This window comes from Podarcis vaucheri (assembly GCF_965113315.1).
Source record: "Podarcis vaucheri genome assembly, chromosome: 18".
NCBI lineage: Eukaryota > Metazoa > Chordata > Lepidosauria > Squamata > Lacertidae > Podarcis > Podarcis vaucheri.
In genome coordinates this window covers 9,622,027-9,646,393 of record NC_138756.1, presented here as the reverse complement: position 1 = coordinate 9,646,393, position 24,367 = coordinate 9,622,027, and the positions used below count along the sequence as shown (strand labels likewise).

The 24,367-nt window shown below is 50.0% G+C and overlaps 2 protein-coding genes across 6 annotated transcripts in view; one reads left to right on the top strand and one right to left on the bottom strand.

Annotated features, from left to right (window-relative positions):
• The window catches only part of SBNO2 (strawberry notch homolog 2), an 89,539-nt gene extending 80,767 nt beyond the window's left edge, over positions 1–8,772 (top strand). For all 5 annotated transcript variants that reach the window (XM_082206249.1, XM_082206247.1, XM_082206248.1 and 2 more), the window contains 8 exons: positions 147–221; positions 1,022–1,165; positions 1,977–2,071; positions 2,854–2,946; positions 4,399–4,530; positions 5,337–5,413; positions 6,484–6,674; positions 7,923–8,772. In XM_082206249.1, coding sequence (XP_082062375.1) covers positions 147–221; positions 1,022–1,165; positions 1,977–2,071; positions 2,854–2,946; positions 4,399–4,530; positions 5,337–5,413; positions 6,484–6,674; positions 7,923–8,521 — 1,406 coding nt within the window. In that variant the 3' untranslated portion in view covers positions 8,522–8,772. The remainder of the gene's footprint in view (positions 1–146; positions 222–1,021; positions 1,166–1,976; positions 2,072–2,853; positions 2,947–4,398; positions 4,531–5,336; positions 5,414–6,483; positions 6,675–7,922) is intronic.
• A 3,975-nt stretch (positions 8,773–12,747) lies between these two features.
• Positions 12,748–24,045, bottom strand: GPX4 (glutathione peroxidase 4). Its single transcript, XM_082206774.1, has 7 exons — positions 23,886–24,045; positions 18,263–18,357; positions 16,665–16,809; positions 16,381–16,532; positions 15,561–15,585; positions 13,689–13,748; positions 12,748–13,027 (listed from the first exon to the last, which is right to left on the bottom strand). The coding sequence occupies exons 1-7, from the start codon at positions 23,958–23,960 to the stop codon at positions 12,995–12,997; spliced, it is 585 nt and encodes a 194-aa protein (XP_082062900.1). The 5' UTR covers positions 23,961–24,045; the 3' UTR covers positions 12,748–12,994.
• Between the last annotated feature and the right edge of the window lie 322 nt (positions 24,046–24,367).

Below are 24,367 nucleotides of genomic sequence, written 5' to 3'. Positions count from 1 at the left end.
TGGGCTTTTTCATTTTTGTGACTTGGAACCAGTGGGGTTTTTTGCGGGTGCAGTCGAGCAAGTGGTCTTCATTTGGGGCTTCAGATTTATTTCCTTTTGCTTGCAAGCCAATAAGAGGGTTAACGCTGCTCTCTGCTCCCCTCCAGAAATGAAGCTGAGTCTCCTCTCGGTCGGGATCGGCTGCAAAGAGATGCGGTACGGCTACGTGGCGGTGGAAAAAGGTAGGCTTCTGGCTGCGAGGGATTTCTCAGCTGTGGTTCCTGCGTTTGCAGGGGGTTAGACTAGATGACCCTTGGGGTCCCTTCCGACTCTAGGGACTCAGCTACGCTAGTAAAAAAACCCACAGCATTTTAGGTGCATTATAAAATTGCAACACCAGGTGGTGCTGTGGTCAAGCAGAGGTTACTCTGAAAGACAGAGCAAATGTGTGAAGCCCTCTACATTCACAAGCTAGGTTTCCTTTTGAGGCGTTGCAGCGCACTGTCTCCGATCCGCTTCTTCTCTAGAAAAACAACCTTGCCCCTGCGGTTTATTGTCACCACACACGAAGCCTTTTGTCCCGTTGTTTTCCCTTTGTGCTTGCATCTGAAATTACCGTATTTTTTGCTCTATAAGACTCACTTTTCCCCTCCTAAAAAGTAAGGGGAAATGTGTGTGCGTCTTATGGAGCGAATGCAGGCTGCGCAGCTATCCCAGAAGCCAGAACAGCAAGAGGGATTGCTGCTTTCACTGCGCAGCGATCCCTCTTGCTGTTCTGGCTTCTGAGATTCAGAATATTTTTTTTTCTTGTTTTCCTCCTGCAAAAACTAGGTGCATCTTATGGTCTGGTGCGTCTTATAGAGCGGAAAATACGGTATATTGAATCCCAGTATGGAAGCGTGCTTTCCGTGGCCTCGGCCCCCAGACCTCCCTGCTTCATGCCTGCTTTTTGCAAAGTGGGAGGCAGGACCACCAAGCCAGATCTCCGAAGGGTTTTGTATATGTGTGTGAGAGAGAGAATGACGGCTTTTCGTTTCCGCAGATTGCTCCATCAGCAAGTTCCTGAACCGCATCCTGGGGTTGGAAGTCCACAAGCAGAACCTCCTTTTCCAGTACTTCAGCGACACGTTCGACTACCTGATCGAGAGGGACAAGAAGGACGGCAAATACGACATGGGAATTCTGGGTAAGCATCCTCCAATTGAGGACACCTGCTAATAAAACCCTATGCTCCATAACGGGATTTCTGAGTTCCCAGATCTCTGCCCCCAGTCTAGCCTTTACCTCCGTCAGTTAAGCTCTGCTGGACTGGGTGAATGTCCTATACAGTGGTACCTCAGGTTACAGACGCTTCAGGTTACAGACTCCTCTAACCCAGAAATAGTACCTCAGGTTCTGTTTGATAATGTGTGCTTTGCTATGCCTAATAAAAGATATTATTATTATTATTATTATTATTAGTAGTAGTAGTAGTAGTATCTCAGGTTAAGAATTTTGCTTCAGGATGAGAACAGGAATCGCACAGCGGCAGCGGGATGCCCCATTAACTAAACTGGTACCTCAGGTTAAGAACAGTTTCAGGTTAAGAACGGACCTCCGGAACGAATTAAGTTCTAAACCCGAGGTACCACTGTATCTAGGTAAAAGGGACGCGGGTGGCGCTGTGGTCTAAACCACTGAGCCTCTTGGGCTTGCCGATCGGAAGGTCGGCGGTTCGAATCCCCACGACGGGGTGAGCTCCCGTTGCTCTGTCAGTTTGAAAGCACGTCAAAGTGCAAGTAGATATGTGTAGATTGTGCCTGTAATGACGAGAGGGGCAGTGTGCTTTGTGCAAGGGGTGAGGGAGGGGCGTCTTTCTCAGTTTCTACACTGCCATTTCCAGCTGCTGTCAGGGCAGCGTTGGATGGTAAACTCTCCCCCTGGTGTGACATGGCAGGGGAGCGGATTCTGTCCAGCGCAGGGCTTTCTACATCTCCCCCTCTTTCTCTCCCCGCCAGACCTGGCCCCCGGTATCGACGAGATCTACGAAGAGAGTAAGGAGGTTTTCCTGACCCCAGGGCACCCGCAGGATGGCCAGGTGGTCTTCTACAAGGTAAGAATGCCAGGACCAGTGATTTACAGAAGATTGGAAGAAGTATATGAATTATTTGAAGAGCAACTGCCTTCTCACAGCACAGATAAGGACAGCTCCGTTGGCACAGCAGGAGGCTCTTTGATCCTCAAGGTTGCGGGTTTGAGCCCCACATCGGGCAAAAGAATCCTGCGTTGCAGGGGGTGGAGCTAGATGACCCCCCACGGTCTCTTTCCAGCTCTGCAATTCTAATAAATCAGGACCGGAGCTACCTTTGAGCCACTTAACTCTCTCTTGAGACCAGGGCCCTGCGGGATCTGATCTCTTTCCGCAGGGCCTGTAAGACAGAGTTGTTCCACCGGGCCTTTGGCTCAGAATCAGTTTGATTCCCTCCCCCTTTTTCTTTTCCTTTCTCCTCCTATGATGAGATTGCTCCCTAATTGTTTTAATATTGTTTTAATATTCCTAATTGTTTTAATATTCCTAATTGTTTACTAATTTAATACTAATTTAATATTCCTAATTGTTTTAATATTGTTTTAATATTCCTATGATGAGATTGCTCCCTAATTGTTTTAATATTGTGTCTTAATCTTTTAAATTGTATTTTAATCAACTTATTTTTATTATTGGTTGCTAGCCGCCCTGAGCCTGGTCTTGGCTGGGGAGGGCGGGGTATAAATAAAAATGTATTATTATTAACTGAGCCTGGAGCTTGGGCGAAGGAGCGTTGCCTCCTGCACCGGCTGCAAGACCCCTCCCTCCTTGTGCCCTTGTAATTCTTAATTTCCTCCCCTCGTTAGATCAGCGTCGACAGAGGCCTGAAGTGGGAAGAGGCCTATGAGAAATCCCTACAACTCACAGGTCCTCAGGATGGCTTCTACCTGTCTTATAAGGTGAGGTTGCTTAAGGGCGAGGAGGGTGGAGTGTTTCCAGTCTCGCCTCCGTGCAGCAGGCTAGCTTCTCGGCACCCTCTCTCGCTCACACCTCTGTTCAGGCGAGAGAGAGGCTTTTCTAGAGTCCGTGGAAACGTTTCCAGGCAGGAGATTCCTCTCCGGATGCCAGGCAGGGCGAATGAGGGGTGTGGCATGGGGAGAGAGGCTGGAGGAGGGTCGCATTAGGTCCTCCGCTCCCTGGTCCTGAATGGGGTGACTGTGCCCCTGAAGGACCAGGTGCGCAGCCTGGGAGTCATTTTGGACTCACCGCTGTCCATGGAGGTGCAGGTCAGTTCTGTGCCCAGGGCAGCTCCATCTGGTACGCAGGATGAGACCCTCTCTGCCCGCTGACTGTCTGGCCAGAGCGGTGCATGCTCTGGTTATCTCCCACTTGGACTACTGCAATGCGCTCTACTTGGGGCTACCTTTGAAGGTGACCCGGAAACTATAACTAATCCAGAATGTGGCAGCTAGACTGGTGACTGGGAGCGGCCGCCGGGACAACATAACACCGGTCTTGAAAGACCTACATTGGCTCCCAGTGAGTTTCCAAGCACAATTCAAAGTTTCAGTGCTGACCTTGAAAGCCCTACAGGGAACCAGGCAGAGGGCCTTCTCGGTGGTGGCACCCACCTTGTGGAACTCCCTCCCACCAGATGTCAAAGAGAACAACAACTAGCAGATTTTTAGAAGACATCTGAAGGCAGCCCTGTTTAGGGAAGCTTTTAATGTATGTCTCTACTGCAGCCCTTGTTTTGTTAGTCCCGAAAGGGAAAATGAGTGAGGTCCCAACCAAAGAAGAATGGCAGCTTAAAACTGATGGAATATGCACAGCTTGCGAACCTAACATATAGAATAAGAGAACAAGAAGAGCATACGTTTAGAGAAGATTGGAAAACGTTTATTGAATTTATGGGTGGTGAATTGTGTACACTTGAAAACGCTGGCACCATTAAGATAAATTCAACAGAGTAAATAAGTTTTGATGGATGTAATAATAGAATACAGAATGGTTTATTTTATGTAAAATATGCAGGGATTTATGGCATGCGAAATGAACCCTGGACAGAGAAGGGAAGTTGTTTATGTTTTAAGGTTGTTTCAATGAGTATTCTAAAATATCAAACAGAAAATTTAATTAAACACACACACAAAGAGAGAGAGTGTAAGCCCACAGCCCACAGACTTCTGACCTGATAGCCACGATAAGAAAGGAACGAGGAACTGAGGAGGGAGGAGGAAAGCGGAGCGAGTCGGGCGCTCGCTCCCCGTAGGGATTTCTTCATTATGGGCTTGTGTGTGTCCTGGAGAGGGACTCCAGATTAGGCCGAAATATGGGGCGTGTCTGTATAAGAAGTCGTGCTTCCTGTCCAAACGTTGACCCCCCCCAACTTTCCCGGCTGCCTTTTGCAGATCAGAGGCCAGCAGTACACCTGCGTTCTGGCTGAGCAAAGCAAAGGAAGATACTTCACCCTCTACAAGCCGAACATCCGCAAGAACAGCCAGCCGGAGACCTTGGATAGTCTCCTCAAGAAGTACCGACGGGTGAGTCTGGACCGAAGTCACTGCCGGGTGCTCCTCTGGGTGGGGAAAACATCTGGCTTGAGAGCAGGATGTGGGGAGGAAAAGACCGAGTGGTCTTAGCACATCACAAGCTGAATTTGAGTCAGTTGCATGATGCAGGAGCAAAAAAATAGCCAAGGCTATTCTAGACTGCAAGGGTGGTGCTGTGAGTTAAACCACAGAACCTAGGGCTTGCCGATCAGAAGGTCAGCTGTTTGAATCCCCGCAGTGACGGGGTGAGCTCCCGTTGCTCGGTCCCTGCTCCTGCCAACCTAGCAGTTCGAAAGCACATCAAAGTGCAAGTAGATCAATAGGTACCGCTCCGGTGGGAAGGTAAACGGTGTTTCCGTGCGCTGCTCTGGTTTGCCAGAAGCGGCTTAGTCCTGCTGGCCACATGACCCGGAATAACTGTCTGCGGACAAACGCCGGCTCCCTTGGCCTATAGAGCGAGATGAGCGCTGCAACCCCAGAGTCAGCCGCGACTGGACCTAATGGTCAGGGGTCCCTTGACCTTGACCTTATCTTACCCAGGGCAGCCCCAAGCAACTTAGAACCAGCTGAAACATTAGGAAGAACTTTCCGAGGGTGAGAGCTGTTCAACAGTGGAACAGCTGACCTTGGAAAGGTGGCGGCCTCTTCTTCATAGCTGCTTTATTGAACAGAATTTGGACTTCCACTTGCCAGGGCTTCTCCAGCTGCGGTCAGGGCTGGACTAGATGAACTTTGAGGTGCCTCCCATGCCCGTGGCTCTGTGATTCACGGTCTCCCTCGCTTTGCTTTTCCCTCAGGTGTTGCCGGAAGAAGCCAAAGAGCACTGGGAGAGCAGCTACGCTTTTTCGTTGGAGCACTGCAACCACGCCGTGTGGTAAGTCCCTTGGGGGGGAGGCCGGCCCTTCGGATCAAATGAGGCACAGCCCCACAGACCTCGGCCAAGCCCCCACCTGCCTGCCCCACTTGCATAGCTGTGAACCCTGCATCGTAGGGGGCTAGAGCCGGCGTCCCTCCCAAGTCTATGATTTTAGCGAGTCCGGAGCGTGGTTTTGCTGCCAGCTCCATCTTGGCCTGGTTTGCACCTAATCATGCTAAACAAACCATGGTTATAGCTGAGGCCCCTTGCGAACAATCCAATAATAATAATAATAATAATAATAATAATAATAATAATAATAATAATAATAATAATAATATCAAGACATCAGGTGCAGAGTCCTATTGATCATGAGACGAGATCTTTTGTCTCTTTCATCTTTACTCATCTTTACTCATCCCATAAATCGTTGTTTCATAAATAAAGCCTCTGATCTCCAGAAACTAAGTGGTGAAATAATAATAATTTTATTATTGATAACCCGCCCATCAGGCTGGCTTTCCCCAGCCACTCTGGGCGGCCCCCAACATAGTATTAAAAACAGAATCAAACATTTAAAACACCCCTAAACAGGGCGGCATACAGCATATATAAAAACATAATCAAACATCAGACATTGAAAACTTCCCTGTACAGGGCTGCCTTCAGATGTCTTCTAAACGTCAGACAGTTTTTTTCCCCTTTGACATCTGGTGGGAGGGTGTTCCACAGGGCAGGCGCCACCACCGAGAAGGGCCTCTGCCTGGTTCCCTGTAACCTCACTTCTCACAGGGAGGGAACCGCCAGAAGGACCTCAGAGTTGGACCTCAGTGTCTGGGTGGAACGATGGGGGTGGAGACGCTCCTTCAGGTATACTGGGCTGTTTAGGGCTTTCAAAGTCCGCACCAGCACTTTGAATTGTGCTCGGAAACGCTGCTTTAATACGATTGCAGGCAAATTCTGCTGCGTGTTCTCTCCCAGGCCGTAATCCGACACTCTTTGCCACCGGTTAGAGCTCCCCTGTTTCCCATGTGGCTGACTGACCCTCTTCTCTTCCTCCTCCCCTGTCCTAAAAAAAACCCCTTCAGGAACCGGAACTGCAAGGTGGTTCAGGAAGGGAAAGAATGCCTTCAGGGGACGCGTCTGCGTCATTACCACATGTTGTGCGGGGCGCTCCTGAGAGTCTGGAACAGGATCGCCAGCGTCATGGCCGACATCACAAACACCAGCTACCTGCAGATCGTCCGCCTCAAGACCAAGGAAAAGAAGAAGCAAGTCGGTAAGGAGGCGGTGGGGGTTTTGGCGTTTAGATCAGCAGTTTCCCCAACCTTTGCCGGGGGGAGGGAACGCAGCCCCTTCGGTCCCATCAACCCGAACCTGGTCGCCCAGCAAGCCTGCCATATATACTTATTCAAAGCTGCATTTTGTACGACCCGGCAAGGAAGGCGGTAACGCAGTGAGGCGCAATTGAACGTTCATTCGGAGCCCAGGGAAAACAAATTGTTTAATTGGCGAAACCAATGGACTTGATCCAGGGATATCGGCTCTGCAAAGACTGATAGTAGTTTATACAGTCGTGCCTCGGTAGTCCGTTCGACTTCCAAAATATTCGGAAACCCAAACGCAGCCTCCCGCAGTTTGGTCAAACTCATGCTGGTAGCTTCGAGAACACTGTCCCACCATCTCGTCCTCCGTCGTCCCCTTCTCCTTGCGCCCTCCATCTTTTCCAGGGAGTTTCTCTTCTCCTGAGGTGGCCAAAGTCTTGGAGCCTCAGCTTCGGGATCTGTCCTTCCAGTGAGCACTCAGGGCTGATTTCCTTCAGAATGGAGAGGTTTGATCTTCTTGCAGTCCAGGGACTCTCAAGAGTCTCCTCCAGCACCAGAATTCAAAAGCATCCATTCGTCGGTGATGGTCCCGCTCTCACTTCCATACATCACTGCTGGGAAAACCATAGTTTGAGTTTTGTGTGTGTGTGAGAGAGTGTAGTTCTTTATCTCCTTGGCACCTGACAGGAGGGCGTTCGATAAAAACACGAAGCTATTTTTATTGACGCTTATCCAAGGTTCACGCCCAGTGCAAAGCATCTTTTGTGCTAGAAAAACAATCTAGAGAAGGAACGAAAAGGAGTGGGGAAGAGAGAGGGAGTGTGAAACAAGAGCTTACCGTATTTTTCGCTCTATAAGACGCATCAAACCACAAGACGCACCTAGTTTTTGGAGGAGGAAAACAGGGAAAAAAATATTCTGAATCTCAGAAGCCAGAACAGCAAGAGGAATCGCTGCGCAGTGAAAGCAGCGATCCCTCTTGCTGTTCTGGCTTCTGGGATAGCTGTGCAGCCTGCATTCGCGCCATAAGACACACACACATTTCCCCTTAATTTTTAGGAGGGGGAAAGTGAGCCTTATAGAGCAAAAAATACGCTAAGTCTTGAGCGAAAGGGACTAGACCAGGAGAGTGGGGAAGGGGGGTCCCGGATGCCCAGCCTCCTGGCCACTGACCCCGCCCTTCTCTCCCCCCCCCCAAACAGGTATCAAGATCCCAGAAAACTGCGTCCAGCAGGTCTTGAAGGAGCTCAAGCAAATGGACACCAGCGTTAAGCAGAAGCAGAGCCAAGCTTTGCTGGCAGCGGCCTCCGCGGTGCCCGGCCTGCCCTACGCGCTGCTCCCCCTCGACCGACCGCCCACGCCGGGCACCAGCTTCCTGCCCCAGGACGAAGTCTTGGACCTGACCTATAGCCCTGCCAGTGATGGGATCCCGGACTTCTGGACCGAGGTTGCTGCGCCACCACCGCCACCACCGCAGCCCCCCGGCCCTCCTTATCATTTCAACTTCCCCCTGCCCTTTGACGGGGCATCCCTGGCGGCGGGAGGCCTGCCCCTGGGCGGCTCGCCTGCCCAGCACGAACCCTCGCCGGCCCCCCAGGCCCACGCCGCTGCTGCCACCGCCCCGCCACCACCAGACAGCTTCTCCCTGCCCGACCCGGACATCAACTACAAAGAGCTCCTGGAAGAGATGTTGAGCTCGCTCAACGTGGGGCCCGAGGACAGCGCCCAAGGGAGGCAGAGCGTCATTCAGTACCACCCGGGGCAACCCTTCCCCACGTTCTACCAGGACGACGGCAGCTGAGCGGCCGGCAAGGAGCGTCGGGCATGGCAGGGACACCCCTATTCCCCCCACCCAGCCCAAGGGGGTGTGGAAAGGGGTGGCAAGGGTTTAAGGTTTGGAACGGACCACTCCTCTGTCTTGTTTTCCAAACAGGGATGGCGGGGCAGAGAGTTCGGAGCGGGAGCGAAAACAGGAAAAGTTTTATTTATATATAATTATACAGTCACCTCTGTACTGATTTTTTTTATATATATCTCTATAGATCCGTAAAAGTGGAGGTTTTGGGGGGGGGGTCAGTGGGAGGTGTAACGGCGCCTAAACCGGGAGTGAGAGGGGGCAAGGTTGTAGGTCTCTTCGAACCGCCCCCCCCCAGGCTGCACTCCCCCCCCTTTTGCCCCTCTGCAAACTACTGAGTTTGGAAAAGTTGGGATCTTTATATTCCTCTCTCCCCTCCCCACGTTCTACCCAGTTTCTCGAGAGCGGAGAGGCGCGCCATTCGAACCCACCACGACGAAAGCTTTCCGGGTGGTCCCATTTTGGCCCCCACTCCCCCCCAGCAGGTTGTTTTGCACAGGTGCAGGGTTCGAGTGACGCTGCACAGCCCTGCACGCTTCTGGTTCTGAGCGAAAAAAGGGGGCAGGGGAATTGCCTTGCAAGTTTCTAGACCTCGTGGAGGTAGGGAAACACTTGAACGTGGGTGGCAGAATTTCTGTGGTCCTCCCTGTTTTCCTGTGCCTCCGCGCCTATTCCCAGCATGCATCCATTGGACTACAGATCCCACCAGCGCCTGGCATCTCACAGCCAGGCGCTGATGGGAACTGTAGTGCAAAAAACAGAGGGGTTAGCGGAGTAGCTAAGAAAGGCTCGTCCTAGCGAGAGCATCTAAATAGTAATAGCTGTGCAACAGCATTCAGAATTTCTCTCCTGAGTTGCGGTCATTTTTATTCCCTCGTACTGAAACTACGGGGAGGGAAGGAGAGGATGGATTTGCCAGGACAGCATTAAACTCTCGGCTCACGGCGGACGAGGAAGAGGGGGCTCGATCCGCGCAGGCCAAAAGAAGTTCCCGTCAGGCCCAAGCGAGGGTGGAGGTCACCCATCAGGATTTTTATTTCAGGAAGTGGCTGCCAAACGTGAGGGTTATATAGGTTAGCTCGGAATTTATAGGCAAACCGTGATTTTTCTGATTACCCCACCCCGAGAACATTTATCTCCTCTTTCGGAGAGAAAACTACCACCATTTCCGTACGGAGGGAGGGGAAAACGTGGGGAAGTTGGTTTCTCCAAACTCCAACCCCACCCCAAAAAAAGTCTGCAGGGACTCTTGAAGGTGTTATATCGCATAACCACCCAGCTCAATGCTCCAAATGATCAGTGCAGGGATGGAGCCTTGTCGCTGGAGGAGAGCTCTTTCCCTTCTTGGTTTATTCGCATTTATGCAAGTGGTTTGGAACAGCCCACTCGTCCCCGTCCCCCCGTCAGAAACACCCCTACCTACACTTCTTAAAGAAAAAACCCCTCACCTTCTCCCAAGGAGGCATATATGTCACCCCCTACCTCGTCCCGGTAATCCATGCTATCAGGGTGAAGTTGTCAGGGTGAAGTTTTTGAAAAGGCCTAGGCAGGGCTCTAGCCCTCGTGGAGGTTCCCTGAGCGCTGGCACGGGCCGTGGGCTTCCTCCTTTGTCACTGGAGGCATATAGTTTGTTAATATTTGTCTTCTTTTCCTCCTCCCTCCGGAGCAACTTTCCTTTACTGCTGCTGCAGTTGCCCCTCTGCTCCCCCCTCTCTCTTGGCGAGACGGAATCGCCCATGGGGTGGGGGGTCTCAATATCCCCCACGCAGATCCACAGCGATCAGAGGATTGCCACGGTTTCACAACGCCTGCATGTATTCTGGGTATCGGTCCCCTCCCTCCCCGTCGTTTTTAAAAAAATGAAATTTCCAGTCCTCATGACTCTCGCAAGCTTTGCAGGAAAGATGGGGATCTAGAAGGAAGGAAGGGGTGGGTGGGGAAGTAAAAGAAAGATAGGAAGATTTGCAAGGCAGCTCCAGGGTCCCCCGATTCCCACCCCCCGGCCAGAAGCAGAGGAATGAAGCAATTATGCAAAAAGAGAAAGAAACTATGCAAATAAGCTGTTTTGCAGGCAGCAGGAGGGATTTGGTTTCCCCCGGAATTTCTATCCTGATTTGTAGTGCTCTCGAGGGCGGAGACCACATTCTCGTTTCCCCATTACAATCGTGCGTTGCCGTTTAAAGATTTTAGTAGCCATAAGCGAATCCCGGCAGCCTGCTTGTAGGGTTCATTTCCTGAAAGGAGTTGGGTTGGGGGGGGGGCTTAAAAACTCAGGAAAGAATTGGAGGTGTGCTCAAGTTGGGGCTATTTCCCCCCTCAAATAGGAATATCTCAGAATTGTTATGTGGTTATTTTATGGTGGTTTAATTATTATTTTTTTCAAAAAGTAAATCTGTATTTCCCAGGGCAGTGAGACTCCCTTTAAGGAGATACAAATCGCTGTACCCTCACACCCTCCATTTTGTCAGGAAAACTTAATATGTAACAACTACTTTTTAAAAAAACTAAATTATTATGCTGTTTTTTTTGTTCTATTGATTGTATTTTTAAAAATGGAAAATCTCTTCCCCTTCCTGGTTGGCACTTTCTAACCAACTTCCTTTTTTGTCAGCTTATTATTTTTTTTTTTCTATGGATATTTATAATTAATTCAAAATTGTGTAAATATATATATGTAAAAAAAAGGGGGGGTGCCTGCGAAGAGGAAGGGGGAAGAAGTCTTTACCCGTTTTTTGTTTTGTTTTCGTTGATGAGGAAATGTGCCTTTTAACTCGTGATTCTGGAATTTTCTACCGAAGGATTAAAACGTTGGCATTTCAGCTCAGCGAAGAGGTCGGGTCTCAAAATTTGTACGCGCATGAGAAAATGAAAGGGGCCGTTTTGTATGGTTTTGATTTGCTAGATTTTTTAAAAAAACCGTAAAACACCCTGAAATTGTGAAAGCAAGAAACGCAACTGCCTTGGTCAATAGAGGAGATGGCTGTGGCCCGGGGCTTCCTTGTTTCCGCTACTTTGAGTCTCCTCTGATGTTGGTTCTGTTGGTTAAAATGCCTTTTACTCTCGAAGAGCAGATTGAGAGCTGCCTCAGTCAATAAGAGCACAAGACATTATCTCAGGGTCGTGAGTTCGAGACACACATTGGGCAAAAGATCATTGCAAGGGGGTTGAACGAGATGACCCATTCCAGCTCTTACAATTCTAGGATTCTCTGACCTCAAACTCCTAACATCGATGTGTGGAATGCTTTGCTAATTTTCCTTGAAATCGTGGTACCTTGGTTCTCAAACCGTTCCAAAACCAAGGCACGCTTTCACATTGAAATAGGATAAATCCATTCCAGGCTTTTAAAAACAACCCCTAAAACAGCAATTGAGCATGAATTTTACTAACGAGGCCACTGACCCATAAAATGAAAGCAAAAACCAATGTCCTGCAGTCACACAATCAACCCATCATCAGCTGGACTGGGTTGCATGCAGTCACAAACACAAAGCAAAAAAAGCCACAAAAAAACGCAAAATAAATAGCAAAAAACAGACAGACCTCAGTGTAACACTCAAAACAGAAGCATGGCACTCAAATTGGAAGCGTAACACTCAAAACGGAGCATGTTCGGCTTCCGAAAAAAGTTCACAAACCAGAACACTTCCTTCCAGGTTTGCAGTGTTTGTGTTCCAAGTTGTTTGCGTACCAAAGCGTTTGAAACCAAGGTGCCGCTAATGTAAAAGGAGACCAGCAGCCTATTCCCTCAGGGCAAAAAAAGGAGGCAGCAATTCCCTAGAAATGGAGGAAAGCAAGCATCTTAGAAGACGTTCCTGCAGGAGGGAATGCCTCTTATCAAAATAAAAATGGTTGACTCGGAAAGGGCCACCCAGGGTCATCTAGTCCAACCCCCTGCAATGCAGATATCTCAGCTGAAGAATCCACAAAAGATGGGCCACCCAACCTCTCTTTAGAAATCTCCAGCGAAGAAGGGAGTCCACATTCTCAGCTCATGAATCCCACTGCCAAACAGGCTCCAATTAGTTATTTAGCACATTAGTCATTAACTGAACTGAGGCTGCACCAAAATGAAAGCTGCAAGGCAAAGGATGCTGATGGAACAAGCCCATCTCTCCCGCCTCTTCAGAGTCCGAAGGCAGCGAGACAGAATTCCAGAGACACAAGTCACGTCAGGAGGAGAGACGAAAACACTTTTATTGCTACGGCATTGGCAGGCAACTCCGGGCCCCAGAGTCTACCGCCTCCCCGTCCCTGCAAGAGTTTGCAAATATATATATATCTTTTTCTCAGGCCTGCCCCACCAAACGGGCTTGGCTTCAAGGCAGGCCATCATCCAGGCAAACTTTGCAGGAAAGCAGAGGAGAGAGTCGGGGCTGAGGAAACGCAGGGTGATCCGGTGTCGTGTTCAGCGAAGTTCTACAGGTAAGCGGGCAGGTCCTTCTCGATCACCTGCAGGCGGAGGAGAAAAGGTGATCAGTAAAACCTAATGTGTGGACACGGGTGGCGCTGTGGGTTAAACCACAGAGCCTAGGGCTTGCTGATCAGAAGGTCGGCGGTTCGAATCCCTACGATGTTGCTTGGGCCCTGCTCCTGCCAACCTAGCAGTTCGAAAGCACGTCAAAGTGCAAGTAGATAAATAGGTACCGCTCCAGCAGGAAGGTAAACGGCATTTCTGTGCGCTGCTCTGGTTCGCAGTAAAGCGAGATGAGCGCCGCAACCCCTAATGGTCAGGGGTCCCTCTACCTTTAACACCTAATGTGGCATCTTCGCCTTTGACCCAGTCCCTCCTCCAAGTGTCCCAACGTTTCAGTTACAGCCCTGGAATTACAGAAGTCACCCCAGTTTCTGATTTGACCTCCAATTGTCCCTTTTTGGACTCACAGCTTTTGAACTGGCGTGCTTTTGAACTGCTAGGTTGGCACGAGCAGGGACCGAGCAACGGGAGCTCACCCCGTCGTCGCGGGGATTCGAACCGCCGACCTTCCGATCGGCAAGCCCAAGAGGCTCAGGGGTTTAGACCGCAGCGCCACCATATGCAGGGCAGACTAAGGGCACTCTTGATGCCATCTCCTGGTGCAAAGCCGAAACTGAAATTTAGTGCGGTACTTACAAATGGGTCGTCCATTGGGCTGTATCTCTTGACCACCTGGCCCTCCTTGTTGATTAGAAACTGAAGGAAGGAGAGAGAGAATATGAATGGAGGACAGCTAGTGAACAAAGAGTGCTTTGAACCGGGGAAGGAAATACAGGGTGCTTCGATATGGGATGAAACCAGGGCATCTTCCTGCACAGCCGAAAGCCTGGTTCTCCCAATATTGCTGGACTCTCAACTCCCTCCCAGGGACTAAGAACAGGTTGATTGAGAGATGGAGGAGCTGCAGCGATGGGCACAGTGCCGAGGGTCAGGCAGACGGGTTTGGGGACCACCACTGCCATACACCGCTCATGATCTCTATACAGTGGCACCTTGGTTCTCAAACTTAATCTGTTCTGGAAGTCCGTTCCAAAACCAAGGTGCGCTTTCCCATAGAAAGTAACGCAAAACAGGATTAATCCGTTCCAGACTTTTTAAAACAACCCCTAAAACAGCAACTGAACATGAATTTTACTATCTAATAATAATAATAATAATAATAATTTATTATTTATACCCCGCCCATCTGGCTGGGCTTCCCCAGCCACTCTGGACGGCTTCCAAAAGAATATTAAAATACTGTGATACATCAAACATTAAAAGCTTCCCTAAACGGGGCTGCCTTCAGATGTCTTCTAAAAGTCTGGTAGTTGTTGTTCTCTTTGACATCTGGTGGGAGGGCGTTCCACAGGGCGGGCGCCACCACCGAGAAGGCCCTCTGCCTGGTTCCCTGTAACTTGGCTTCTCGCAGTGAGGGAACCGCCAGAAGGCCCTCGGAGCTGGACCTCAGTGTCCGGGATGAGCGATGGGGGTGGAGACGCTCCTTCAGATACACTGGACCGAGGCCGTTTAGGGCTTTAAAGGTCAGCACCAACACTTTGAATTGTGCTCAGAAACATACTGGGAGCCAATGTAGGTCTTTCAAGACCGGTGTTATATGGTCTCAGCGGCCGCTCTAACGAGACCCTCGATCTATAAAGTGAAAGCAATAAACCACGTACTGCAGTGACACAATCAGATGATGAACTGGGCTGCAAGCAGTCACAAAAAGAGAAGCAAAAGCAAAAACGGAGAATAGCAAAAACAGACAGACCTCAGCGCAACACTTGTCGAAACGGATGTGTGGCACTCAACACGGAAGCATAAGACTCAAAACGGAAGCATGTTTGGCTTCCAAAAAAAAGTCCGCAAACCGGAAAACTTATTTCTGGGTTTGCGGTGTTTGGGTTCCAGGTAGTTTTGAGTACCAAGGCGTTTGAGAACAAAGGTACCTCTGTATCTGAAAGCCTGCCTCTCCCCATGCAAACTGACCCAGACCCTGCGCTTGTCGTCAGCGGCCTTCTCAGTGTCCCTCCTCCCTGAGAGCTTCAGAGGCCTTTAGCCATTAAATAACCTCCATAAAATGTGTTCTTAATGCACCCTGGGCTCTTTGAGATGATACACATTGATTAGGTAATTGTAATTTAGAGCCCCACCACCACAGGCCTGAGGTTCCTCCCACCCCTGGGCTTAATGGCTCCAAAGCAGATTAAACAACTCCACGGAGGACAGTTCCTATCAACAGCTGGCGATCGAACCTCCATCTGCCAGGGCAGTCTACCAGCTGCCAGGGAGCGCTTTGGGGCTTGGAAAGAGTGGCCGGACTCGATAGGCCCAGCGATGCCCGCAAAGGGAGTTAAGATGCATGAGCCACTTCAGAATTGCTTCCCCTCCGAAGCTGGGATGGGGAAGATCTGTTGCTGGATTTCCCCCTTCCCCGGCCAGGGGATGCTGGGAGCTGGAGGGGCACAGATGTTGCCCAGTTCAGCTGGGATTCAAAGAGGCAGGAGTCGAAAGCTGAAGGCTCACCTTGCTGAAGTTCCACTTGATGGCGCTAGGTGACGGGGGAGAGAAAAAACAACAACAACGCTTTAGTTTCGGAACAAGAAATCCAGTGGTTTTTTTCCTTTAATTTGTTTTGGTGCCCCCAAGAGAGTGAGGCCCTAAGCTATAGCTTGTTTGGCTTATACTTAAATCTGGAACTGTTATCGGAGCTCGGTGCGAGAAGAAGGCGGCATTGCATATAGGCCGTTTACCAAAGCATATACAGTGGTGCCTCGCAAGACGAAATTAATTCGTTCCGCACGTTTTTTCTTCTTGCGAGTTTTTCGTCTTGCGAAGCACGGTTTCCCATAGGAATGCGTTGAAAATCAATCAATGCGTTCCTATGGAGACCGTCTGGGGACAGAGGGGAAGCGCCGCTCTGTCCCCTCTTTTGAAGCAAGGGGCGGAGAGGAGAAGATAGCTTCTCCCCCTTGCCGCCCCTTGGTTCAAAAGGGGTCCGGGGAGAGAGGGGAAGGCGCTGCGCCTTCCCCTCTGTCCCCGGAGCTTGCAGGGCTGGCAACGGGGAGAAGCGATCTTCTCCGCACAGCCCCTTGCTTCAAAAAAGGTCCGGGGACAGCGGGAACCGCAGCGCTTCTCCCCGCCGCCCCTTGCTGCGCTTCCCGCTATCCCTGGCGCTTGCGGGGCAAGCTTTGTTTTGTGAAGCAAGCCCATAGGGAAATTCGTCTTGCGAAGCAACTCGAAAATGAAAAAACCTTTCGTTTTGCAAGTTTTTCGTCTTGCGAGGCGTTCGCCTTGCGGGGCACCACTGTACTATAATTCCAGCTCCCGCGGTTAAGAAACTCACTTGCCCAGCGTCCCCCGGCCTTTGGGCTGGCTCTTCATCCACTTCCAGAGGGGGTGGGCGCCGTCCCCGTTCACCTCGATCTTGCTGAACATGTCGAACTTCACACCGTAACCTGCAGCGAAGGCTTTGATTTCCTCGTTGGTGCCCGGCTCCTGCAGTTCGGGGAAGGAAGATGAGCAATGGTTGCCGCTGGCGCCTGCCTGCCCGCCCCTCCTCAAAAAAAAAAAAAAGGAACAAAAAAACTACATCACACCACCCGGTGGCCAGGCCTCCCGGCACCCTACCTGCTTGCCGAACTGGTTACAGGGAAACCCCAAGATGCGTAAACCTCTCTCAGCGTATCTGCTGTACAGGTCGACAAACTGAGTGTAGTTGACGCTCGTCTTGCCTCATTTCGAGGCCACGTTGGTGATGATGCAGACGTGGCCCCTGCAGAGACGGAAGGGGAACGTTTGTGAAGGAAGGCCCTGATCCAACCGTCATGAGAGTATAAATAATAATAATAATAATAATAATAATAATAATAATAATAATAATCATTCGGGGACAACGAAATTACTTGACTGCTCCATAAAAACACTAATTAAACAATACAGTATAATACAGCAAGGGAGATTAGATGACTTTCAAAGTCCGGGCTTCCCATTCAGGGCCGAGATCGCTCTGGAGAAGAAGCTGTTCTTGAGACGGCTCGTTCTTGTCTTCATCGTCCTGCATCTCCGTCCCGACGGCAAGAGCTCGAAGAGACAGTGACCAGGATGCGATGGATCTTCTACTATGTCCAGTGCCTTCCTATGGCACCTTGTGGCATAAATCTGCTCTAAGGTGGAGAGTGGGCAGCCAACAATGCTCTCTGCTGCCTTAACAACCCTGCACAACCCCATCCTGTCCCGGGTAGTACAGCTTCCGTACCACACACATAAGCCAGAAGTGAGCACGCTCTCAATGGCACAGTGATAGAAGGCAAGCAGCAGTTTCTGCGGAAGATGGTTTTTCCTTAGTATTCTCAAAAAGTACAGTATATATTTACAGTAGGTACCGTATTTTTCGCTCTATAGGACGCGCCCGACCATAGGACGCACCTTGTTTTAGAGGGGGAGAACAAGAGGAAAAAAATCTCTCCCGGCTTCAGCAAAATGAACCCAAAGCTTCCAGAGCGCAGCGGCTATCCCTGAAGCCTTCGCAGCGCAGCGCAAGTTCCCGTTGCGCTCCGGAGGCTTCAGGTTCCTTTCGCTGAAGCCAGGAGAGTCTTGCTCTCCCGGCGGCTATCCCTGAAGCCAAGAGAGTGAGAGGGGTCGGTGCGCACCGACCCCTCTCGCCCTCCAGGCTCCAGCGAAAGCAATTCGAAGCCTCCGGAGCACGGAGGGAGCGCTCCCTCTGCGCTTCGGAGGCTTCGCGTTGCTATCGCTGAAGCCAAGGAGCCTGAATTCACTCCATAGGACGCACACACATTTCCCCTTCATTTTTGGAGGGGGGAAAGTGCGTCCTACAGAGCGAAAAATACGGTAAGTCAATGAGCAAGTCAGATGAGCTTGAATATGCAGAAGGCACCAAAAAATAAATTCAAGGAACCACAGAAAGAGGGAGAAGTGGTGTCGAAATCTGGAAATGTTAAATTGACTGTAAAACCAATGAAATGTATAAATTGGAAAAATATAAATAAGAAACTGACTTGACCATTCCTCCAAGTCAGTGGTGGCCAAACACGGCCCTCTAGATGTTTTGGGACTACAACTCCCATCATCCCTGACCACTGGTCCTGTTAGCTAGGGATGATGGGAGTTGCAGTCCCAAAAATATCTGGAGGGCCGAGTTTGCCTATGCCTGCCTTGATTGGGCCCAAACAAATATGGAGAGGGAAGAAAATACCCCACACACTTACCTGTACCGGTCGAGCGAGACGTCGGCGCCATCGATGTCCGTGGCGTGGAAATCGTAGATGGATTTGGCAGACTGCCAGTCGGTTTCTTGAGCACACTGGAAGCGGGGAGAAACAGGAAGCGGAGGTCAGGCAGAAGCACACCTCAAATCAAAAGTACAGTGGCATCTCGGTTTTCAAACAGCTCGGTTCACGAACAACTTGGAACCTGGACGCTGCAAAACCGGAAGTAGTTTTCAAACTTTTTTTCAGAAGCCGAACGTGCTCTGTTTTGCGTCCCCCTGTGTTTCCTGTTGCACTGCTAATTTGCGTCTCCCCCCCCCCCCCCGTTGTACAGTAGTACCTCGGGTTACATACGCTTCAGGTTACAGACTCCGCTAACCCAGAAATAGTGCTTCAGGTTAAGAACTTTGCTTCAGGATAAGAACAGAAATTGGGCTCCGGCGGCGCAGTGGCAGCAGCAGGAGGCCCCATTAGCTAAAGTGGTGCATCTGCCTAAGAACAGTTTCAGGTTAAGAATGGACCTCCGGAACGAATTAAGTACTTAACCTGAGGTACCACTGTAATTCAAGCCTTCCATTTCCGACTGCAGTGTTCTAAATACTGGTTGTAAATATTAAGATGATACCAGCAAGAATGAGTCTTTCTGTAAAGAAGTGATTTAAATCAAGTCTTACTGACTAGTGATTTCAATTCAGATTTAAATCGGCTTGATTTAAATCAAATCCACCCTGATTCAGAAAGAGCTCTCGTGGCATTCTCGTGTGTGTGTGTGTGTGTGTGTGTGTGTGTGTGTGTTTTGGGGGCTGCAAATCTCCCATTTCCCTCTCCTTCCAGCGCCAGGGCTCAGCGTTGGAAATCAGCCAGGCGCATTTTGCGACTGGTGCAAAATCTAACACCATCCCATGGGAGATCTCTGGATCTCAAATTGCCAATGTACATCTCCGTCCGCCTGGCCTCTCCAGCTTTCCAACAGAAGAGCTTATTCCTTGCCAACTAGAGTCGGCCAAGAGTGCTATCCTCGCGGGGCAACCGATGCCCAGCACCCTTAATAAAACTACAGTTCCCAGGATTCTCCTTAACCTGGGCCAAGAGGCGTAACATGGACTTCAGGGCGAGCAGTGTGGATGCAACTTTAAACGTTACAACACACAGGGACGCATCCAGGAGGCTAAACTGCAATTAAGGGGGCTTTTGCACCAGTCAGGGATTCCAATGGAATTAACGTGCGATTAAATTAATCTGGATCCAAAGCCCCTTCCTCCCCCCCCCAGGTTATCCTCTAAAGCAAGGGGGGGTGGGACGTGAATCTGTCACCCAGGCAGCATGACAGACCTCTTGTCTGTTTGACAGACAAAGAGGTCTGTCAAACATTAAAAGCTTCCCTAAACAGGGCTGCCTTCAGATGTCTTCTAAAAGTGAGGTAGTTGTTTATTTCCTTGACATCTGGTGGGAGGGTGTTCCACAGGGTGGGTGCCACTACCGAGAAGGCCCCCTGCCTGGAAAGCTGTCTGCGGACAAACGCCGGCTCCCTTGGCCTGAAAGCGAAATGAGCGCCGCAACCCCATAGTCGCCTTCGACTGGACTTAACCGTCCAGGGGTCCTTTACCTTTTTTAAAAACCTTGTTTTTAGTATTATTTCTGCACAGGTTCAATCCCTGGCATCTCCAGTTAAAAGGATAACAGGTAACAGAGGAGGGATGGGGGTGGCGCTGTGGGTTAAACCACAGAGCCTAGGGCTTGCCGATCAGAAGGTCGGCGGTTCGAATCCCCACGACAGGGTGAGCTCCCGTTGCTCGGTCCCAGCTCCTGCCCACCTAGCAGTTCAAAAGCACATCAAAGTGCAAGTAGATGAATAGGTACCACTCCAGCGGGAAGGTAAACGGCATTTCCGTGCGCTGCTCTGGTTCGCCAGAAGTGGCTTAGTCATGCTGGCCACATGACCCGGAAGCTGGACACCGGCTCCCTCGGCCAGTAAAGCGAGATGAGCGCCGCAACCCCAGAGTCGGTCACGACTGGACCTGACGGTCAGGGATCCCTTTACCTTTGCCATTAGCATTATTATTTCTGTGCAGGCTCAATCCCTGGCATCCCCAGTTAAAAGGATAACAGGTAACAGAGGGTGTGGGTAGACCCTTGTGAGACTACTCTGGGGCAGTGGCGTAGCGTGGGGGTGCAGGGGGGGCCGGCCGCAACATCTGGGGGTTAGGGGGCGCAAATCCACGGGTTAGGGGACGCAAATTACTTGCCTTTCCCCGGGTGCTGACAACCCACGCTACGCCACTGCTCTGGGGAGCCACTGTGAAGTCAGTGCAGTGCAGAAATCATTGGGTGGAAAAAGAATCTGAGCGTGTTCTGATGTGCCCTACATTTCAAACAGCTCCAGTTTACAACCAGGCGTCCCAACCAAACCAAGCCGTGACCAACTCTCACCCTGTCCCTTTGTTGATGCTGACCTCTAAAAATTCTTGTCTTTCAACATCCTCCCCTGATGCTCATGTGATCGAGGACAATGCGTGTGGGTGGTTCAAGGCCTTTGCCTTTTCTCTCTCCCCTCCCGCCCCCAATCCCTGTTACACAAAGGCTCCATTAGGCAATAAGATTACACACAGAGGAAAGATCAGGAAGGAATTTAGAGCGGCCACTCTGGTTGCCTTTTATAAGCAGGCTTAATCAAGATCCCAAAGGAGCAAGTTCTGTAAATGAACCGCGGTAAATAAATTACAAAAGCACCCTCCTGACTCATAAGGAAGATGGCAGAACCGGTCTCAAAGGTGGAAGTTTCCACAGACTTCTCAGTTCTTACTACTGCATTGCAGATGAAAACAGCTGCCGCCACGAACTTTGACTTCCAAGAGCACTTCAAGGCCCCGGACTTTTGTTTCTGGAGAATAGTCAAGTCAGGCAGAAACCAGGGAAGTCGGCTGGGTGCCAACGCTGCCCTGCTCCCAGATTAAGGAATGTTTCGCAACGTAAACTGGGTTAATCACCAGCCGAAACAGCGCTGTGATTAAAACGTGCTTGATAGGAACCAGCGTCTTGTAAAGTGGAGAGACAGGAACGGCATTTCCCCATGATTAGAAATGGCATCCCTTCACCTGGAACAAAAAAAGCATTTCTTCCAGGCAGGTAAAGTAAGTTGGCAGCGACTTCCGGACAGAAAGAAACACTTTGCCCTATGTGTGGTGAACTTGTAGTACTCACGGCTACAAAATAGGATCGCTTTCTAATGGCGATGGCTTTTAAGACTGGAAAGAATACACGGACAATAGGTAATCTGAGCAGCTATTACAATCATGGTAAAACAAGGTTTTCAAGGGGATTTTCCGATGCCCTAGCCTCTAAATCCCAAGTTTGGAGCAGGAGGTGAATATGGCCTTGGGGATACTGCACAGGGAGGGCTTTTTTTCTCCCCAAAGCAGAAGAGAGCTGATAAGCACACCTGAATTAGGGAAAAAACTCACTTACAAATAAAATTAAAAGCTTGGCCAGAGATGTTCCCACTGCATTAATAAAAAAAATATTTATACGTTGCCCCAGGTGCAGCAGAGAACTGCATTCAAGATGGGAGAAGCCTCAGGTGAAATTTGCTTTGCTTTTGATTACTTTTGAGGCAGCAACTAATTGCAGTTAATTGCCTACACCGGGACAGGTGTAGGCAATTGCTCAGGGAAAGACTGGTGCAGAGAATTAGGTGCTACACAGGTGCAAGAGGCAGGAGGGAGTTTCTAGCACAGCCGAAGTTTTGAAACGATGTTATGTGCTTTTAGGCTCCAAAGCCCACCACAGCGACGGACCCCCGAGAGAAACAGGAAGAACCGGTTGCCCCACAGAATCAGGTAGGGGAGGAAAGAAGCAAACTCCAAGCTGACCCACCAGATATTAACTGAAACTGCTAATTTAGGTCTACTCGTTTTCATGGGTCCACTTTTGAGTAGAAATTACCTGAATTCCACCCACCGTGCTCTGGAAGTAGCCAGAGAACAGCAAGACATCGGGTCACATCGCAAAAGGTAGCAGAGTGACCCAAAGCGAGCCAGCCGACCCCACAAAGCCAGTGGTTAGCATTGGGCCAGGACCTGGAAGGGCTTGAGTTTGAATCCTCCCACTCCTGAAGCTCACCAGTCAATGCCCCTTTCGCTTAACTCGCCTTGTTGCGAGGATGAAACGGGGAGTGGAGGCAGTATCACGTACAGCAGCGCCTTTAGCTCCTTGCAATAAATGCGCAGCGAAGATATTGCAAGCGTGTCGGGGAATATAACGACCCAAGTCCCGGAAAATAACGGGAAGTGATGGCTGTTTCACAATAGGGCGAAAAGAGTTTCGTTACGGCGGCAGCAGGCCTCCCCACTTGCTTATCTTTAAATGCATTTGTAGGACACAGTTGCAATTCTGGGAACTGGCAGCCACCCTCCCCAGCTGCTGGGAAAAGGCAGAATTAAAAGCTATGTATATTAACACACCAAGACCCCTTTTCCAATACACCCTGGGAGACAAAAGGCTATATATGTGTATGTGTATATGTATATGCATATATACACATACATACACACACACTATATATACACACACACACACACATTATATAGACACACACACACATGTACACACACACACATATATATATATACACACACACACACAATATACATATATATATATACATATATGCAGGTTTTGGTGTCTTCGGGTGTCTTCCCGTGTAAGAGTCGGGGTGTCTGTGCGACGTTTCGACGAGGTCTCACTCGTCATCTTCAGGCTGGTGCTTTCGGCTTCTTGTTACTGGAACAGAGCAGAGTCTGGTGTTTGAGTTCCTATAAATACTGTTGAGGGGTGTGGTGTATAGCCAGACTCTGCTCTGTTCCAGTAACAAGAAGCCGAAAGCACCAGCCTGAAGATGACGAGTGAGACCTCGTCGAAACGTCGCACAGACACCCCGACTCTTACACGGGAAGACACCCGAAGACACCAAAACCTGCATTCCTGTACCCGTGAAAATCTACGAAAGCATATACATATATATATACACACACACACAAAAAAAAAAAAACAACCAACACATACATATATATATATAGACACATACATATTTATACACACACACACACACACACATATATAGACACACACATACATATATATAATAATAATTTATTATTTGTCCCCAGCCACTCTGGGCGGCTTCCATAGAAACCAAAAACACACTAAAATATCACTTCCCTGAACAGGACTGCCTTAAGATGTCTTCTGAATGTCAGGTAGTTATTTATCGCATAAATATATATATGTATGTATATATAAACATATACACACACACACACACACAAACGAGAAACTGCCCCAGAGGATTATGGGAATTATTGCAACACTAGAAAAAGAATTTAGGAAGGAAATCAGCTTAACACTCTATTTCATGGATCCAAAGGGATTATGGGGGGGGGGGGGAGAGAGAAAAATAAGAGCCAAGAAAACAATGGTCCAAGGATTTGTTAGGTCCTCCAAGAGGGAGACGCTCTAGCCCCCCACGTCTATGCTATGACCACCGAGAACCCAGGGGCGGCTAGAGCGGCCAAGGCTGAGAGGCCTAGCCGGGCCTAGGGCGACCAAGCCTTTCTTCGAAACTCACCATTGTCCTGGTCAGGCCCCGCGTTGCCAGCAGCGCGCAAAGAAGCGTCCTCTTCACTAAGCGCTCCAAGCTCATCTCCTTCGGCCGCTTTCCGCGGACTCCGCCTTTATCCTTCCCCTCAGAAACGGCTCAAATGCACGGCAGCCAATCAGCGGGCGGCTTCTCCGGACGCCCCGCGTTGAAAGCCCCGCCCCACTCTCTCTCGACCAATGGGGCCGCGGGAAGGGCGGGGCAAGCCTTAGCAAGCCGCGGGTAAGACGCGAGGTCCCGCCCTCTCGCGCGAGCGCTGATAGGGCCGTGGACGTTACGGACAGGTGGCGCAGCCAATCGATAAGATCTGCATCCCAGATGCGGTTGTCTTGGAGATTAACATCTGGAGCATCCTTGGAAAGGAGCCAGGATGCAAAGCTCCCCACCTTCATGCTCTGGGTGAAGAAGAAGAGGAGTTTGGATTTGATACCCCGCTTTATCACTACCCTAAG